Source organism: Olea europaea, chromosome 12 (assembly GCF_002742605.1).
Source record: "Olea europaea var. sylvestris chromosome 12, O_europaea_v1, whole genome shotgun sequence".
NCBI lineage: Eukaryota > Viridiplantae > Streptophyta > Magnoliopsida > Lamiales > Oleaceae > Olea > Olea europaea.
This window is the reverse complement of record NC_036248.1, coordinates 17856290-17876292: the sequence shown is the minus strand read 5'-3', so window position 1 is coordinate 17876292 and position 20003 is coordinate 17856290. Positions and strand designations below refer to the sequence as shown.

General features: G+C 33.9%; 1 protein-coding gene across 3 annotated transcripts; it reads left to right on the top strand.

Moving 5' to 3' along the window:
* The first annotated feature begins 2865 nt into the window (after nt 1-2865).
* Nucleotides 2866-19340, top strand: LOC111405939 (myosin-1-like). 3 transcript variants are annotated; one of them, XM_023035059.1, is made up of 24 exons: nt 2866-3150; nt 3896-4195; nt 5863-5964; nt 6048-6191; nt 6282-6432; nt 6543-6570; nt 8368-8533; nt 8671-8734; nt 8859-8872; nt 8944-9028; nt 9259-9362; nt 9448-9586; nt 11694-11812; nt 11933-12085; nt 12183-12272; nt 12942-13019; nt 13187-13345; nt 13926-14132; nt 15376-15581; nt 15677-15812; nt 16741-16870; nt 16954-17100; nt 17905-17972; nt 18250-18906. In XM_023035059.1, the coding sequence occupies exons 2-24, from the start codon at nt 3953-3955 to the stop codon at nt 18904-18906; spliced, it is 3390 nt and encodes a 1129-aa protein (XP_022890827.1). In that variant the 5' UTR covers nt 2866-3150; nt 3896-3952. The 3 variants fall into 3 exon arrangements, with proteins under 3 accessions (XP_022890827.1, XP_022890828.1, XP_022890826.1); XM_023035060.1 differs by having other exon boundaries at nt 2866-4195; nt 5866-5964; nt 18250-19340; XM_023035058.1 differs by having other exon boundaries at nt 2867-4195; nt 18250-19340.
* Nucleotides 19341-20003: the final 663 nt, after the last annotated feature.

Here is a 20003-nt window from a genome sequence, read left to right as displayed (position 1 = left end):
AATTTATAGGAAGAAATTAATAAAAAAGGTCATAGAGTTGGAATTATACACTACAAAGACACACCTTTGTTGTATGCATAAAAAAATTATTGCTTTTAAAATATTGAATTCTTTCACAACGTTAACGATATACTTAAAGTCATTATGCACTTTATTAGAAAATATCGTTGTGAGAGTAAACATCGTCTTTTACATTTGAATGCTTTGTTAATAAACTAGTTGTTGATCAGTTTGTATGATATTGCAACCTGATTTTGGTGGTTATTTATTTCATGTTTTTTGTGTATGTCACATTTTAAATTAATTATGCAATATAGTTTGAAATATATTATGAATGAAATTCAAAGAATTAAGGCACTAATATATATTACAATTTCACCTAGTAGAAAACAAGTTTTTGAGGAATTTTGTGCCGATTTTAGAGTGACGAATTCGAAAACATGTGTTAGTGATATTGTGTTAGTGATATAGGACATAGATGAAACTTGAATTACTTATTATTGAAATTATGCGAAGGATATGAACATTTAATAACTGAATCTTATAACAATAAGCACATTAGAAACAATGATGATACTATTTTGAATGAATTTGATTGTAATTTAGATTTTAAAGTTAAAGTTTTTGACAAGTTTTAATGACTCTACAAATTTTTTTATTACTATCTCACTAATTGTATGATAGTTGAACGTCTTTATATCATTACTAGGGCTTTCGATAAATATGAAAGTCAGATTTTAGGGGAATTACATTTTTCTATGGAACTAAAGTTTAGAAAAGATTGGAAATACTTGCCTATGTTACTTCCTTTGACACGCATCATTAACCCTGATTCAATTTAATCAATCGAATTTCAAAATCTTTAACTTTTGACACACCTATCACTTATGAGAGCAAACTCCATGTGAAATATATAAATTGGATGCACAACGAATTAGTGTAAATATTAGTCGGGAACCTTCTGTACATGCTCTTCCCGTTAACCTTGAAGAAGACGATGCTAAAATATTAAATTTAATTGAAGGCATTAACACTTATAGATATGATGCATTAGATTCTTCTATTATGTCTACCGCATGTAATTAGACATCAAACGTAAGTCCAAATCCATTGCTTACTGAATTGTTTGATTACTTTAATCATCATATATCTAGTATTGCAGCAATTAGAAAAAAGTTCAGAAGAAATAACTGACTTCTAGTGGAAGTACGAACAATGATGGCTAGTGGTATTCGCGTTTGCAAAAGATCTACTAGCACATCTGGTTAGCACTATAATTTCGGAATATGCTTTTAGTACATGTAAGACGGTTCTGTATGAGGTTAGGAGTCGACTGAAAAAATGTGTTTTGGAAACATATATACATGAAAAGATTGATAAAAGGTTCATTTTCGACTACAAAATAAGTATGTCGAAATTGCTATTGTCAGGTAAGTGATATTTAACTCCCGTTTATTTTTAATCACACAATCATGATACTCATAATTTTATCCACACTTCAATTATACATTTGATCAATTTTTATTAAAATATATTAAAATTCTTATACAAATCTTAGCCCTTGTTTTGTAGAGATTAAAATTAAGACTTTTAATTTAAATCAAAGTCAACAACTAATTTTAACAATACATTTTTATGATATTCAAAACTTTTTAATCACACATTTAATTCGCTTTTATCAAACTATATTAAAAATTTGATTTTAATCCCCAACAAACATGGGCTCAGTCAAACAACCCATAAGCATTCCAATCATGTTGGATTATTTTTGACATTGTGCTATGTGGTAACATACCATTGGACAATTTTTTTAAAAAAAAACACACACACACACACACACTTTCCCATCCACAACCTTTTGAACTCCCATGTGATGTAAACGACGATATCAACCAAACAATGTACATATAGCATTATTCTAAGCATTTATGGGAAGTGCTACATGTACATAATTGTTTACATAATAGTATCCATAATTACACGTGTCACTGAATCCAACCTTTAATTCAAATTTCACACTTGTACATCAACAATCGGATGAATGCTACATTATATTATGGACAACATTATGTGCAATAATTATGTATAAATAGAATTTTCAAAGCATTTATAGCTTTGAATTTGAAAAGTGTCCAAACAACAGGTGGCATCCCCTCTTTACCGCCCCTCTTTTAATTCTTCTCTTTATGTTTGCCCTAATTATCAATCAATCCTCCGCAATTTACCCGTCATCTAACGGTTGTCAATTTTTGAATCGGTCCATCACCAAACTCTCCCCCACTATTTGAATTATATTCCATCCCAATCCTTTCCATATGATTTAAAGATGAAAAAAAATTAGTATTGGACTGTATCCCTAATATTCTCTTTAAAGATTTATGGGTAAAAATTAATAATCGCCCTTAAATTTTTAACAAAATTACTTGTTGTCAAACATTCCATCCTCATTCATTAGTTTGAAGGATTAAAAAACTAAGGCTGCAAAAGTGGAAAAATCAAACCAATTTTATGTAAGTTGGAAAAGAAAAATCCATCAAAACCATAGGCCAAAAACATGATTTAAGTGTTTATACCTTAAAATTCGAACTCTATTTTCACTTTCGTATCAAACAGTTAAAGTATAAAATGAATTTTTCAAACGTGACATTTTTCGTAAAATTGAAGCCAATCAAATGGACTCTAATATCACGACTAGTAAGAAAATAACGAGATTCTTACATTATCAAATTAGTAAGTCAAATAAAACGAAATTTTAAGTTAGTAATCAACTTCGAATAAAACGAAATTCAATAGTTATCTTTAATAATTTGGTGAATTGTGAACTCTTTATTTGAGAGGGTTTGGCCACTGGATTTTGTGTCTGCCTCAAAATAAAGGAAAAAAAATGGAGAAAAAGGAAAATGGCAGACCAAATATTCGTTTATATGTTATAAAAAATTCAAAAATCAAATGGAAGTTAGAGCCACACCGTCATCCAGTGCTTTTGAATTGTCCAATGGTGACAGAGTACAAAAGTTGGGAGAGAGAAACATAAAATACTTGAAGCCTGAGCAACGAAGAAGCTACTGATTTCTCCACACGCCCTGGAATTTTGTCCATTTTCTGTATTCATATAGCGCAAGTCATCTGTCTCTCTCCGTCTCTAGTACTGTAAGCATTTCTCCGGTGTTTAAAGTTGGGTTTCTATTGTTCAATTTTGTGTAATATTTCCTGCATTATTATTTGTCAAATTGCCACCTTTTCATGAAATTTGAACGATCGGGGCTTCGGGGAAGTTACTAAGGAAACCCATTATATGAATGTCGGTCCCGGAAGAAGGTTTTTGAGGTTTGGTATTTTATTTTATTTTTTATTTTTTTTGCATCGTTGAAGGCGCTTGACAATGGTTTTTATTTTATTTTATTTTTCCCAAAAACCTGGGTTCAAGATTCCTATCCGATCGTGAGGAATTCAAGTCTACACGAGATTTTTACATGTTTCTGCTCGGAAAGTTTGTTTATTTTTTCATTTTTTTAGAAGTTTGCTTATTATTATTATCATTTTTTTTTTCACTTTTTTGAATAATTTTAAGTTAGTAAAATTTCGGGTCGAACTCGAACACATCTACTAATTGTTTAAGATTTGGTGGGAGATCGTTAATGGTGTGACTGATTAGTGAAGAGTCACTACAATTTGGTAGCCACATGTCCCCTTCATTAAGCTAGACAGATAAGTAAGTGGGACCTCTACTTAAAGTTTGATTCACTTTGCAAGAATAGAAAGGGAGGCAAAAGTTAACTTTTTGATCCAATTACCAATCATTGTACAATTCATTGAATTGGAGCAAAATAAGAAAAAAGACCCATTTTGAGAATAATGTCACAGCAAAAAATCTAAGGGCTCGCTATCTCTTCAGTCGATCAAATCATTGCCAGTGGACTTCAGTTTTGTGGGTTCACCAGGAAATGAAAGGATGATGGTTCCTGACATTACATTAGGAAATGGTCCGTCATTGACTGAGGCTGAGGAGGGCTATGCAAATGGTAATGATAACGTTTATCGGAATAATGAGTCGCCCTATAGTAGGCGGACCGAGGATAGACCTTCTGTGGTTGATGATGGAGAGGATTTGAAGGTTGCGAGTTCTTTGAAGTCATTTGGATGGTCGCCTGTTGATTCTAAGTGGAGCGACACAACACCATATGTGGCCAAGAAGGTATTAATTGGTTATTTAATCCTCTGATTCATATTATTCTATTTCTATCACAGTCTTTTGAACACTCTTCTTGCAGAGTCACGTTGTAGGCTTCTTGTTGATCTTTACATACTTTTTAATAGTGTGGATTCTATATCCATATCTCATCTAATCTGGGAATGCTCGTGTGTCAGTTGAATCAATGAATTCTGTGGTGGTGCATCACAGAAAAGTGGATCTGACAATTACAATATCTTGCTTGCTTGTTTAATTTGCTATTTTGAATGCCTGAAACTTTGGGTGCATGTTTCTGTCCATTATTTGTATTGTGGGCTAGCCTTTGGAATTAGGTCTTGTTAGCCAGATAAGAAAAAGTACTAGTTGGACTTGATTTCGAAGGAAGATAAGGTGAAAAGGACAGGATAGCAATGAATTAGACAAAGGAAAACTATAAACCATGTGTACAAGTTGAAGTAAGATAATTGCACTAACCTTTTTTTAAAGAGCTCACACATATTGGTGATAACTTATGGTGAAAGAAAGCAAAGGGGTACATTTAACTCATGATAAAGAACTTGTAATCGAACTCAACAGCATAAAAGGCTAGATCTCAAGAAAATAAGTGCACATGTGATGTCCTTCTAGTCACTAGTTTGTTGGATGAGATTGTCAATCCACGTTACATTCACACGTTAGTTGTAAAATGATATAAATTCAGAGAAATGACATTTTTCACTGAATAATTATTACCATTTTCAACTTCTCCTTGATATGGTAAACATTGATTTTATTTTCACCTAAGTGAATTTACTGTAGTTATTCGTTGCAGGTACATGAAACAAGTGTGCATGAAAGCCTAGAGATAGCATAAGTTTTTAAGAAGGCAATGATTATTCATACCATTTGCTGAGGGACACAATGGGACTTGTGAATGTTGATGTACTCAAAGGACACTAGGATTAAAATGTAATTTAGAAAACAAAGATATGGTTGATTATAATATGACAAGCCTTGGTTTCAAATGAGTTGAGAAATAGGAAAAAAATATAATAAGGTAAGGAAAAGGGAATAAATTAAAAAAGTGATTGACCATGACATATGCATCTCCAATGAGCACTATGCCATTGTTTTTCCATGGCGCTTTATGAACTTCCGGCGGCTAGTCTTGTTCCTTTTATTCAAGAATCCAATTTAGAAAACCACAAGCCTAAGAGTTATTTGAGTAAAAAAGTATTTTAGATGATATATCATATAATCGTTTTTATTCATTACATATGTGGTTTGTATCTCCTACATTCTTGGAGAATGTCATATTTGCATGTTTGTCATGTTCTGCATCTGTGCTTAAATTCCCTTCTCGAAATGAATAGCTATTCTTAAATTCTTTTGCTTTGACTTAAATCATAACTTCAAACCATCAAGTTGAAATAACAAAGTAAATTTCTATTTTACCGTACCTAAACACCACCGCAATCAAAAGAACATTTTAGCAAGGCCTGCACTGAAATATTTGAAGATCCTCGGTTTTCATTTAGAGACACTACCTCATTCGTGATTTCTACTTAATTTACACGGAAGATTAACCTGTAGCTCTATTCAAGTTATATATATTATGTAGGCTATATCTGTCAACATAATCTGTATAATAATAATAATTTATTATACTACCTAAAATTTTGCTGTTTCAGAAGCTTACATCATGGTTTCAACTTCCTGATGGTAAGTGGGAGCTGGGGACGATCCTTCCAACTTCTGGGAATGAAAAGTTGATATCATTGGCTGAGGGGAAAGTGAGTGCAATTTTCCATTTTCTTAACATAATTTTTTGTAGAGCTGTTAAATGCATTATTCTCTAACCCATTTTCACATCTAGGTCTTAACAGTGAATTCGGAAAATTTGGTGCCAGCGAATCCTGATATACTTGATGGCGTTGATGATCTTATGCAACTAAGTTATTTGAATGAGCCATCAGTATTGTACAATCTTCAGTACAGATATAATCGAGATATGATTTATGTAAGTGCATGTTTTCAGGTAGAAATTTATTCTCCAATTCACAGGCTTATCGAATAGTCTAGCACTTTGCTTCTCACTTTGTGATTTCAGACTAAAGCAGGTCCAGTTCTGGTTGCCGTTAATCCCTTTAAGAAAGTTCCTTTATATGGAAACGATTACATAGAAGCGTATAAGAATAAATCTGTTGAGAGCCCACACGTATATGCCGTCACAGATACGGCCATGCGAGAAATGATTAGAGGTGATTTAAGTATTCAATATGATTTTGTAAAAATGTCAATTGAAATTAAGACCTTCACTGGTGGTTTGTTCTACAAAACACTTTTTTAACTCTGTTTTTTTCAACTGCAGATGAAGTTAATCAATCTATTGTTATAAGGTCAGTTAAATGCTGCAGGGACTTATTCAGTCTTTTGACCAATATGACTTCTTTTTTTGTTATCTTCTGAAGAAGAACTTCAACCATATTGCATTATTTTAGTAGTCAACTGCTAGTTTCCGGAATGCAAGAAGAATGTGCATTTCTCTGAGAATTTGATTAAGAAATGTCTCTGATGACAAAAATGAATCCAGATTGTTCAGGGGCAAGTTGAAGACAATTTAAATTAATAAATTTGTTTCCTCTAACGCATGTTTTAACAATTGTTGCCCCCACCTACCCGTAACCCAATCAACGAAAAAGAAAATGAAATTGGGTTAGTTGGGTATCAGAGGATTTGTAATGCTACAAATTTGGGAGAGGACTGAGTTATGAATTGCTTATTGCAAGAACTTTCCGTGATGGTTTTCATGTTTGTTTATCTTTTCTGGTACATATGTGTAGCATTTCTGAGTTTTAGGATGGGATTCTATTCTATTTCACTTCAGATGAGCTCTTCCTAACTATTCTATATCTTGTGCATGTCACATGCCAGTGTCATGCATGCATCTACTGGTTTTTCTTAAGACCCCGACTTTGTTTCCATTAGTTTTTAAGGATTGACTTTCCGCACAATTCGCACAAACTAGTGGAGGAACGTATGTCCTACTTTAATGCCATGTTGGTTGTCGGTGTTGGAATCAAAACCCGAAGAAGCATAGGTTTTAAACAATTTTAACCCCTCTTTCAAATCTAAGACTAGAATCCATGTAGCCTGCTGCAATCAAGAATTAATGTACACGTGTGAATTAAAGCTTTACCTCAGTCGAATAGATTCACTTTTCTTTGAATCTTCCTGAATATCCTCCAAAGGGGTGCTACAAGGGTGGCTGGAAAGTTGAGATTCAAGCTTGGGCTGATCTAAGATTCAATTGGAGAAAATGCACACTGGTAGCTCAGCGGGTGCGTGAGAGCTCTAATTTGATAAAGAAATGGGGAAGATAGTCCAACAGATAGGGTTAGATTGGGCAGCCATTCTCATCTTCTTATATACACAGTCTCCTTCAAGCTTCGGTCTACACAGTCCTTATCCAGTCCAATCTCCTACATATAGCTCTAACATGGTGAAATTTTAATACTGCCTTTAACCAAATGTAGCTAGTAAGGGACACAATGGATTAAATCTAGTGTTAGTCAACTTGTGTCCAATTGGTTCCATCGTATATGGTAGTCCACAAGAGGCCCAATATAAGGGTCAGGTGTAAAATGACTTTTTCCCCTTCCCATTACATCTTTCTGCTTAGGGCCCCATACCGGAGTCAGGTTTAAATATCTTCAGGTGATGCTGGGGATATCTTGAGGGTACTTTTCTCAAAATTGCTCCTTAATTCAATATCAAATTCTTTTAGCTTTTAAAGCTTTATTTTGCTTTCAAGATACACTAGGTGGTAAAAACCAGTAACTTTATTTAGCCCATGTTCAATTTAGATAAAAATTAGTTTTTAGTAGATTTTGATAAAAGTTGATGGAATGTGTGATTGAAATTTTGTGGTTCCCATTAAATATGTAGTTAGAATTAATTGTTGAATTTGACTTAAATTTCAATTGAATTTTTTAGTTAATTCAAACAAGGTCTTAATATGTGAATTGTAAACATTATGATCATAATTGAAACTTTGAAACCATTTGAGATATATGAAATGAGAACCTATGACATTGTGATTGATCTTAATTACTTGGTATTTTTTTCATGTCATCTTGTAATCCGATGTAGAACCTATTTATCTATGGTTGTTTGCTTGTTTTCTTCTAATCCAGTGGGGAAAGTGGAGCTGGCAAAACAGAAACAGCGAAGATAGCAATGCAATATTTGGCTGCACTAGGAGGTGGTAGTGGAATCGAGTATGAGATATTAAAAACAAATCCAATTCTGGAAGCCTTTGGCAATGCCAAAACATTGAGAAATAACAATTCAAGTCGTTTTGTAAGTCTCTTGTTGCACGGTTAATTTATGCTTGATTGATGTTCATATAGAACAGTACAATTATTTTCTGGAAATAAATAGCTGAATTTATAGCCTTTGCTTGTAGTATTCAGTCATGTAAGTTAATCCAATTACAGGGAAAGCTGATTGAAATTCACTTCAGTGAAACTGGAAAACTGTCGGGTGCCGAAATCCAAACTTGTAAGTCTGTATCCAGCATAAGGGTCTTGACATTAGATTATTGTATGCAATTCTGGAATCAGAAAGACTGACCTAAATTACTTATTTTGTATGTTGTTCCTAAACGGTTCATTGGTATTCACAGTTTTACTCGAGAAGGTATTTCCCAACTGTTTGTGTTTACATTTGATTTCTCATACTGAAGACTCAATGAAACTGTTTCGATGCAGTCCAGAGTGGTTCAGCAATCAGAGGGAGAAAGGTCATATCATATATTTTATCAGCTATGTGCTGGAGCTCCACCAATTCTTAGAGGTACAGGTTGTCTTTATTTGTATTCCTAGCGTACATCACTGTCAGAATCCTGCCAATTCCGTATGCAGATGCCCTATGCTTTAATTCCACCTTGAATTGTTCTACTTTTACCTCTTACTGTTTCAGAGTCATATTCATGCAACCTTTATTACCATCTTTATCTCATTTTTGTCTTGCTGCTTATTTTTGTTGGATATCTAGATTCGTCATGTCTATGCTCTCTTATGCAGAAAAATTGAACTTGAAGAATGCAAATGAGTTCAATTATTTGAGGCAAAGCAATTGCTATACAATTTCTGGGGTTGACGATGCTGAACAATTTCATGTTGTAATGGTATTCTCCTTCCAGGATTCCTCACTTGTTTACATCTTTATTTTGAATCATATGTATCTATAAATATTTTCCTTTTCTTTTTCAGGAAGCCATGGATATTTTTCGTGTGAGTAAAGAGGACCAAGAGAGTGTATTTGCGATGCTTGCTGCAGTACTATGGCTGGGGAATGTCACCTATACTGCGGTTGATAGTGAAAACCATGTTGAACCTGTTTTGGATGAAGGTAATATTCCATACTGATCATATAAAAAGTTACTGTTCAAAGGTGTAGTGTTTAGGGATCATTGCATCAACTGGCTGGTTCCTCATACTAAGGATATCTTTTACTGTGTGAAATGCAAATGCTTGAATCGGTTCACAAATAGGTCAAATTTCACCAAACATTTTCAAACCAGCAATTCTAGTTGCATTGGAAAGAGCTTTAGCCCCAGTTGAGATTGCTGATTTTCTGTATGAACATCTTTAGCTTCTTGCAAGATTCAAATTGGAACTTTCGTTATTTTATTTGTATTTTTTAGCTAAAACACCATCAAAGCCTAGGGCGGGATTTTAGGTCTCCATCTAGACCCAATGTGGGGTGGGTTGAGCTTTAGAGTACTCCAACCGTATTTATTAATACAATACGAATGGGAGGGGACATATAGCTTACCTCCATAATTACAACTAGAGGAGAAAGGAAATATTCAATCTAATTGTAAACTTGGAATTACTACTTCAATTACAATAATATAAGCTAACTTTAGAAAAATCTTGGGAGATAAATAAAAGCCGTAGATAATATCAAACCCTCGTTATCTAGCACATTTGACATCAAATTATTTTGTAACGATTGTGTAATACCAATTTTATGTATAGATTCCCAAGATATGTTCATTTAAGTTCATGTTCTACCTTATTCTTTTACTTGAATACGAACATTTTTTTAAAATTGTTCGGATTGGTATGGTGCTCTAGGTTTTTGCTTGACTAAGACAGTGTTGGGGAAATTTTTAGTCTACAGAACCTTGGTGAGATGATCTCTCTTTGGGTCTAGCAACTGTTGATTATTACAATTGGCTTATGGAGATACTATTTGCAACTTCTGACGTTGCCTTTTGCTAGTGAGGTTTAGATGGAACTCTGTTGTGATAGATCATTTTGCTTTTACTGTTATCTTTGTGATTGGGTGACTTATTTCATTTTGGGATGTCAGAATTAATGACTTCTTTCGAAGAACATATTTTCTTTTTTCCCGAAAAATTCTATGACTAAGTATATGTGTGACAAACAAGGATTCTTGGTAGTTAGTGTGGTTGACTCTTAAATGAAACATAGTTGGAATAAACAATTTTTCACATATTACAGGCTGTATATTTTCTACCTTCATTAAGATTGTATAGCTGTATTATAGCCTTAAACAGATTATTTAAATTTTCCTTCCAAACGTTCACAAAGATGCATCAAATTCCTACATTTTTAACTCTCTCTAAAACTTCGAGCCAACTCAAAACCAATACATTCAGTTGTGGACATGGGGTATCTATTTTACTATTAAACATATTTGGCCACAGATCACCCCTTGAAAGAGCTATGTTGTGCCTTTAATTCCTATATTTAAGACTAAGCATGATTGATTCTGATATTTAAGGCTGAGGCACATCTGGTTCCCTCAATTTCATTTTCAAATTAGTAGTACCCTTGTCGTGAAACTATCAAGTTCTAGGCTTAAAATAAATTGGGACGAGAAGGTATAAACCTAATGATGATGAAATTCAGCATTTTCCATTAGGCACTCTGCTATATATCATGGAGCGGAATGAGTACTTTGTAGATTAAATTTTAAAAATCAATTTTTATTTACTTAAGTTGATCTTTTTGCAGTTTAGCGTGGCATGGTGGCAGCAAAATGAGTTGAATTTTGGTTTTAGGGTGGCCTTTGTAGGTTGAATAGAATGTTAAAAAAATTCATGATTTGCAACAATTTCTTCCTTAATGTTACTTGTCTTTTTGTACATTTCATAATATCTAATTTTTTTTTTTTTTTTTTTACATGTAAACTATCATTCTGATGTGTTGTAATCATGAAAAAGCATCTATTTATGTGACAACTACATACTCCTTTTTCTTGATGATTTACAACAATTTCTTCCTTAACGTTACTCGTCTTTTTGTACATTTCATAATATCTAATTTTTTTTTTATTTTTTATTTTTTTTTTACAAGTAAATTATCATTCTGATGTGTTGTAATCATGAAAAAGCATCTATTTATGTGACAAGTACATACTCCTTTTTCTTGTAACCTCATGATCTTTGCTTGAATTCTACTCCATGTTGGATGTACAATTTCAGGTCTAATCAATGTTGCTACATTAATTGGGTGTCAAGTTGAGGAACTAAAGCTAGCATTATCAACCCGAAACATGATTATAAGAAATGAGAATATTGTACAAAAGCTTACTCAATCTCAGGTTAGACAATTCGTAAAGAAGAATTATCTGATAGATGAGACACTCAATGGCCTTGTGAATTAGTAAACTATATCAATCATAATTCCTCATTTATTTTTTATTACTCCATGCATCTTTCAGGCCATCGATACAAGAGATGCACTGGCAAAGTCAATTTATTCTTGTTTGTTTGACTGGCTCATTGAACAAATCAACAAATCACTAGCAGTTGGTAAACGACGTACTGGAAGGTCTATCAGCATTCTTGATATCTACGGATTTGAATCATTTGAGGTATATGCCTATCTTTTATTGATTTAATGTGTGTGTTTCATTTTCTTTGTATTTGCGTTTATAACTGTGCATATTATTTTTTTCAATACTTTCCTAGAGGAATAGTTTTGAGCAGTTCTGCATCAATTATGCCAATGAAAGATTACAGCAACACTTCAACCGTCACTTGTTCAAGTTGGAGCAAGAGGTGACCATTCAATATCTCTTCGTATCTGTCTACTTTATATTTGGATTTTCTATTTCTTTGAAGCCCTAGAAAATAGTCACTAATTAAATTTAGTCATTTTTGAGGATTTTTACCTTATTTATTTGATTGATATGCTATATTGATTTCTCTCAATGAATTGTTTTTTTCTTTCTGTACTAAATGAGTGGACACAAAACTGTTGTATTCACTGAATTCCTTTACCTCTACCTACTTGAGATTTCTTGGACAAATTCAAATAAATCTGAGAAATTCATAGAAAAGTGGACCCATGGAATCAAATTCAGTAAATTAGAAGGCCATTTCTTGGTTTTTGGTCATTATTATATAGTATCGGGAAATTTAACTAAGGCTTCTGCAATTAAACGGTTATACCCCTGTTGGCTGGAACAGTTAGCTGCTGCAAGTATATCTTTGAGGAATTTAGAAATGAACAAGAAATTTAATTGTAAATATATTTGACTTGTACGTTTTATGTGAGTCAATTGAAGGGGTCCCTTAGTTATTTTTGGAGTTGAAATTTTGGAAGCATGTTTAATGTTAAATGAGACCAAATGTTTAGGACTTCGAAGATTGCTGGAGATATGGACAATGTCGTAGTGGCATGATTGGACTCTTCCTTGATTCGTTGATTTTGAAATTCTTTTCCAGGAATACATTTACAATGGCATTGACTGGGCAAAAGTAGATTTTGACGACAATCAAGATTGTCTAAATCTTTTTGAGAAGGTATGTTTTTTTTTTTTTTAAACTCAATTTTGTATTACATATTATTCTACTAAACAGTTTTTACATTTTTTTTCAAATCATCCTATAAACTTTGGATCTTCAGATTTTACTTACAGAATGATAATACATACAATTTACGTATGAAATCTATTTTGTTTTTTTTACAGAAACCATTGGGTTTGTTATCCTTGTTAGATGAGGAGTCAACCTTTCCGAATGGCACAGATTTGACCTTTGCCAATAAGCTTAAGCAACATTTGAATTCAAACACTTTTTTTAGAGGAGAAAGAGGCAAAGCATTTATGGTGTCCCATTATGCAGGCCAGGTATTCACTTTATTATTGATAAAGTCTTCATAGGTTACTTAACAGTTACCCCTGCTTCCTTAGGTCTACATTTTGTTCAATTTGCATTTTTTCCTTTTAGTGTTGGTGGAAGCATTCAATGAAAATAAAATTCAGGTTTCTAACTACCACCACTTAGATAAAAAACCCTTTGTAAACAAAGAAGACTAGCCCCCGCCCCTTCTCTACCCCATCCCCAGCAAAACAAAGAAATCGATTGAAAAAGAAACACAGAGAGAGAGAGAGATAGAGAGAGTCCTAACAAAATCTTATTTCATCAATATCATTGCAATCACTCCTGTTACCTGAGTTTCTGGATAAAGTACAGGGCATGACTCTTCTATATGTTATTAAACTTACTGAGTTGGATGTTGTCCATTGTTGAACTAATTATCAAGGGCAATACTTTGCCTGTTCGGGTCATATGTTCTTCAGTTTAATTCTCTTTGTTGCTGAGAAGCAAATTCCACAAAATTCTCTGATAAAAATAAATTCTTTAGCTAAAATTTTCTTTTTTTATTGTTGCTTTCTGGAGAATTAGTAATTTCCATGCTTATCTCAGGTTGTGTATGATACAACTGGGTTTCTAGAGAAGAATCGGGATTTACTTCACTTGGATTCCATTCAACTTCTATCTTCTTGCACATGCCACCTTCCTAAGGCTTTTGCGTCCAGCTTGCTCACCCAATCTGAGAAGCCTGTAATAGGGGCACTCTATAAGTCAGGTGGAGCAGATTCACAAAAATTAAGTGTTGCGACAAAATTCAAGGTACAATCTCTGACCTTTCCTGCTCAAATGATTGAAAAGATAGTGTCATTTTAGATGTAAGATACTTTTATTTCTATCTACAATACGCCCAATTCAAACAAATTAACAGCAGATGGGGTGACTTCCTTCATGTTAAGAATGTCACTATCAGAATTGGCTTTTTGAAATTTTTTGGTGTCAAACTAAGTTGGTCTGCAGATTAGTCAGCTAGAGGTAGTAAATCACTTGTGCTAGAAATGAAAAGGTCAATGCAATGGAATTTTCACCCCCAAGCTCCAGAGAAAGAATATTTTAATAATAAGAAAGGATCCCCAGCACAGTACTCCAAAGGATGTAATAAATCAGTTTCATTAGGTCAAAGATGACGCCTCAGATTGGCACCAATAAAATATTCTTGTGAAATAAAAGTCTTAATATTTGTTGAGACACCTACATGGTATAAATGGGATAAAATTTGTGAAGATGGCGGCAATAAACTTTCTTTTAGTTGAAATTAAGGTCTATAATGGTCTTGTTTGTATTCCTGGAGGCAGCTTTAATGGAGATATTCCTAGAACATAAAAATCTAGTCGACTAATTTCATAGTGTGATTAGAGGTTACATCAGTCATACACTTTCGGTCTATTTAGAGAATGGCGCTATAATGGCCCTTTTCATAATTAAGAATGCACAATATTACTTTCATGAGCATATATGTCATTTTGCAGCATCAGGAGCTTTTAATATGATACATACAAGGACCATATTGAAAATTATGAAACATTAGACTCAGATTTCTCTTTTTCAATTGATCTTATATTAACCTTCTCAATTTACAAAGTTAGTTTTATTTCATGAACGCACTATGCAAGAAAATTCATAAAACGTGGATAGCCAAAACCTTTTTTATGTTGACTGTTACTTTCATATCTAAACAATGTGGGATTTTACCCTTTACATGCCCCTCAAGATGTTGGCTCATCTAAAAACACCAATCTTGGAATCCAACTTTAGATGGATCAAATTCTTGTTTGAGCTTTTTGGGCTATGATACCTCCTATAAAATAGTATATCATTCATCCTTTTGGTCAAAAAAAAAATATAATATATAGTGTACAATCCTATCTGTTAAGGAAACTAAATTGCACTTAAGGAACTTAAAAAAGAAAACTATACAGTCACATAAATCAGGGAATTAATTCTTTGATCTTCAATCAATCAATTCCAGAAGCTCCTACTTATTATTATCTTTTTTTCGTGTTAGGGCCAATTATTTCAGTTAATGCAACGCCTTGAGAAAACAACCCCACATTTCATACGCTGTATAAAGCCCAATGACATCCAGTCTCCTGGAATCTACAATCAAGGATTGGTGTTGCAGCAGCTGCGGTGTTGTGGGGTCTTAGAAGTTGTTCGAATATCAAGATCCGGATTTCCTACCAAAATGTCGCATCAAAAGTTTGCTAGAAGGTAAAGAAGATAAAATTGTTATAAGCCTTTTAATAATTTTTCTTTTTAGTCTTCTATATCTGGTTGGCTACTATCTAACATTTTTCCTTTGTTAGGTATGGTTTTCTTCTACTTGACCATGTTGCGTCACAGGATCCACTCAGTGTTTCAGTAGAAATTCTTCATCAGTTCAACATCCTACCTGATATGTATCAAGTTGGCTACACCAAGTTGTTTTTTCGAACTGGACAGGTGAGAAGTTTTTCGTATTGCCTTTTCTCATTTGCTATATTCAGTCCCCCTTCTGGGTTCTGCTCTTAGGCGAAAAACTTCGTGGTTGAGGAAGCATTGCCAAGTGTTTTGACACTGTAATAGAGACATACATCTCTCTCCTCTCATAATTTCTCAAATCAGAATCCAAGTTTTATACGTCAGGAAACCAAAATTTTGATATTTTTCAATAATCAATGTGGAAAGTTGCTATACGGTAGCCACTATGTAATGATAAATAGCCAAATGTTGGGCTTAGTACTACTCCACAATGAAGTTCTGAGTATAGATTGGTTGGCCAACAAAATGATTTGATAAAATGGTGACAAATATTCTGCAGAAACAAATGTAGTTCAGACCTATTTTGTCCTCTCTGAAGTCTAATCATACAAAAATAAGTTAAGTTCTTAGATCATTTTGTGCTTGTACATAACATGTACAACTATGAGGCTGTCTGGGCGTGCTTCTTACAAAATGGAGAATTGATTTTCTTGTCGAGTCACATGGCCCACTTATCATTCAATGCAAAGTATTGTGTGTGTGTCCATTTTGCCCTCACAAGTATCCCACTTTTGCAATGTACTAATCAATTGAAGGGCAAAGATGAGAAAATGTCCCTGACCTGTGTCCGTGGAAAGTCTGAGAAGACTGAGCACTTTTAATTTTTCAAATGGTAAAAGACAGCAACGGTCCAGAAATTGATTTTAATCTGCTTTGTAGCAGTACCAAACAGGCGCCATATGTATATTAAAATATCAGGAAGATACCAATAAATAATAAAAATAACAATTAGCTTAAGTTTCTGTAGTCCAGAGTTTTTATTCATAAATTATTTGTCTACTGGTGTAACTGACTATAGCCAAGAGCCTTCTAACTTGATCAGTCTGTATCGTATTATCAATTCTTTCAGATTGGGATACTTGAGGACACAAGAAATCGTACTCTGCATGGCATCTCATGTGTACAAAGCTGCTTTAGAGGTCATCAAGTTCGCCGCTACACGAAGTACTTAAGGAGATGCATTATCACTCTTCAGTCATGTAAGAAGTATTTTAGCATGCTTTTCTTATTGTATTTTGCTACATAAACTGATCAATCTGATCCATGAAACTTTTTAATGCAGTTCTTCGGGGTGAAAAAACTAGAAAAGAGTATGCAGTCTTATTAGAGAGGCATAGAGCAGCTATATCTATTCAAAAACAAGTAAAAGGCAGGATTAGGAGGAAAAAGTTCAAAAACATTTATGAGGCATCAGTTCTAATCCAATCAGGTACTTATTAGTTTCTATTAGATGAAGATAACTATAAATCATTAGAGTTCTTTCATTATTTCTCTTGAGATCAGTGTGACTCGCTGGTCCAAACGGTGGCACTACTCGACTGCTTCATCTAATCCAGTTGGATACTAAAACCTGTTTCATTGAAACCATTATGATTCTTGAAAACCAGCAAACAACTGGTATAATATGTCGACTTGTCATTTGTCAATCAAGAACGGGGTTTACTGGACCCAGTGGTGGAAGGCCTGTGATTGGTTCCACTTTTAATCACTGGCAACCAAAGGAAGCAGAAAAACTAGTTCGAGAATTTTCCTTATGACTAATCATGATATGTATCAATTGTATCTAATTCTGTTGCCTGACGCATTCCATTTTCTTTTAATTATTGAACTTTTTGCATATGCTGTAAATCAGATTACTCCGAACTTATTCAATGTTTGACTGTTATTCAGAATATATTTATTGGAGTTATTGATTAAAGTATGAATAAATCCTAATAAGATGAGTTGTTTCATTGGTTAAGTTTGTTGAGTTTTTGCCAGTGATTTTCATGTGCGCTTGAAACTTTATGATTCCGTAAGTCAATAGGTAGTTCTGGAGAATACAAAAATGAAAATTAGGAACACATTCATTGAGCAAACACAGACTTGATTTTTAAGTGCATCCCTTGTCTCTCATGACATCCTATAAATTTCCATTCTCCACATCTCAATAGAAGTGATCTAAGCATTACATTTAATCTGAAGATTAGTGGTACTAAAGGCATTTTGTTTTCCTGAATTTTTTATTTTCCAGTTATCCGTGGCTGGATGGTCCGAAGATGCTCTGGAGACATAGGATTTCTGCATTTCGGTGGCATGAAGGTAGTCAGGACTCTGTTGGTAACCGTGAAGTTTCATATTTATACTTTGTCACTAGTTACTGACTGTGATTTGAATTTGTCTAGGACACTTGGATCTCTTTTCCTATTTACGTAGCTTTCTACCTTCTTGTTCTTGCTATTGCTCTCTAATTTTAATGCTGGGAATTTACCCTAATTTTGTCCTTTTCTCTTACAACATACAAATTTAGTATAAAAAATGAAAATACTAAATATTTTTTAGACTTGAAGACTACTGACACTGGTATGTTCCAAATCAGGGCGCTGAACAGGAAGAGGTGCTGGTGAAGTCATCGTTCCTTGCTGAAATGCAACGCCGAGTTCTTAGAGCTGAAGCTGCACTGAGAAAAAAGGAAGAGGAAAATGATGTCCTTCACCAACGACTTCAGCAGTACGAGAACCGATGGTCAGAATATGAACTGAAAATGAAATCCATGGAAGAGGTATGGCAGAAACAAATGAGATCACTCCAGTCGAGCCTTTCCATTGCAAAGAGAAGTCTGGCTGTTGATGATTCGCGGAGAAATTCTGATGCATCATCCAATGCAATCGAGGAAAGTGAGTCAAGCTGGGATAGAGGGAGCAACTTTAGGGCTCAAGAGAGCAGTGGAGTTAGACGAATGAATGCTGGTCTAAGTGTAATTAGTCGATTGGCTGATGAGTTCGAGCAGAGGAGTCAAATATTTGGCGACGATGCCAAGTTCTTGGTTGAAGCAAAATCAGGTCAGGTTGATGCAAACTTGGATCCGGACCAGGAGCTTAGAAGATTGAGACAGATGTTTGAAGCTTGGAAAAAAGATTACGGTTCGAGACTCAGAGAAACGAAGGTGATTCTCCACAAGCTCGGAAATGAAGGGTCGCCTAACAAGGTGAGAAAAAGTTGGTGGGGAAGGAGGAACAGCACGAGATTTAGCTGACTCACTGTCCGTAAATAGCTCACAATTTAGTTGACTCTTCCTATCAGAGTTGCAACACAAATTTGTTATAACAAGCAGTAGCAGTTGGTCATTTTACCGCAGTTTGAATCAAATATTTGCATATCTTTATAGAGAGCTGAAGAGCCTCTTGGTGATACGCTGAATGCTGGCTACCTAATAGTGTATTGTGATTGGTACAGTTGTTTGTCGATTCCGGTATAGTTTTCTTTAATGAAATTGGTTGTCAGTATACGTCGAAGGGATAGAGTGAAATTTATTTGTTTTTTCATTTGGTAGAAATCATCGTATGGGTTGAAGTATAAACAATTTGTAATACACTACGCAGTTGATATGATGGTTCTCAAGTCATGTTGCCTTCAATGAGATCATATTATATCACAATGAGGTATGAATTTGCCCCTATTTGTTTTCCATTTTTTCTTTATTAAAATGAAAAATATAACCATTGTCCATCATATCAACCTGTCAAATTTGAATTTCTATTTCTTGTGTAAGATTCATAACAACTATATTATTCATTCTCATTTTTACATTAAATGAGGCCATCATGAAAATTCCTATTTAATCTCAACGTTGAGGTCTGCGTAGGCTCATAGAGATTGACAAGATTTAAGCTATGTTCATACTTAATCTTACTGTGGGTATTAATTACTTAATAATTGTAATCATAATTTTGAAATTTATAATTTTTGATGAAATCTTAAAAGCATGTCCAAAATTTTCAAAATATGCATTATATATTTGTATAGGAGGCTCGTAACATTTCAAGCTTGACCTCCATGCCTTACGTCTAAAAACCTTGTTTAATGTTAACCCTATTAAAGGTATTTAATCCGGATTTTCCAAGATTTTAATTGCGATGATCAATTGTGTCTTCTACAAGGTCCAACTAATAGAATTTATCTCCAATCCTCATAAAAAGGAAGAAAAGAAAGAAAAGTGTCCACAAGAAGTACTTAAAACTCTAAACGCTTCTTGTTAAAGGAAAAATTGAATGGGTTCAAGTTGGAAACAATGTCCCTTTGGTTTTAACCTCATTTGACATTTAACAGGGAGGTAAAACGTTTTTATTTGTT

Excerpts from the sequence above, each read along its gene's own strand:
- LOC111405939 (XM_023035058.1), top strand. The coding sequence starts at position 3,953 with ATGATGGTTCCTGACATTACATTAGGAAATGGTCCGTCATTGACTGAG. Across the intron at positions 14,133-15,375 it reads GTGTTGCGACAAAATTCAAG|GGCCAATTATTTCAGTTAAT; the intron begins GTACAATCTCTG and ends TTTTCGTGTTAG. Across the intron at positions 17,973-18,249 it reads TGCATTTCGGTGGCATGAAG|GGCGCTGAACAGGAAGAGGT; the intron begins GTAGTCAGGACT and ends GTTCCAAATCAG.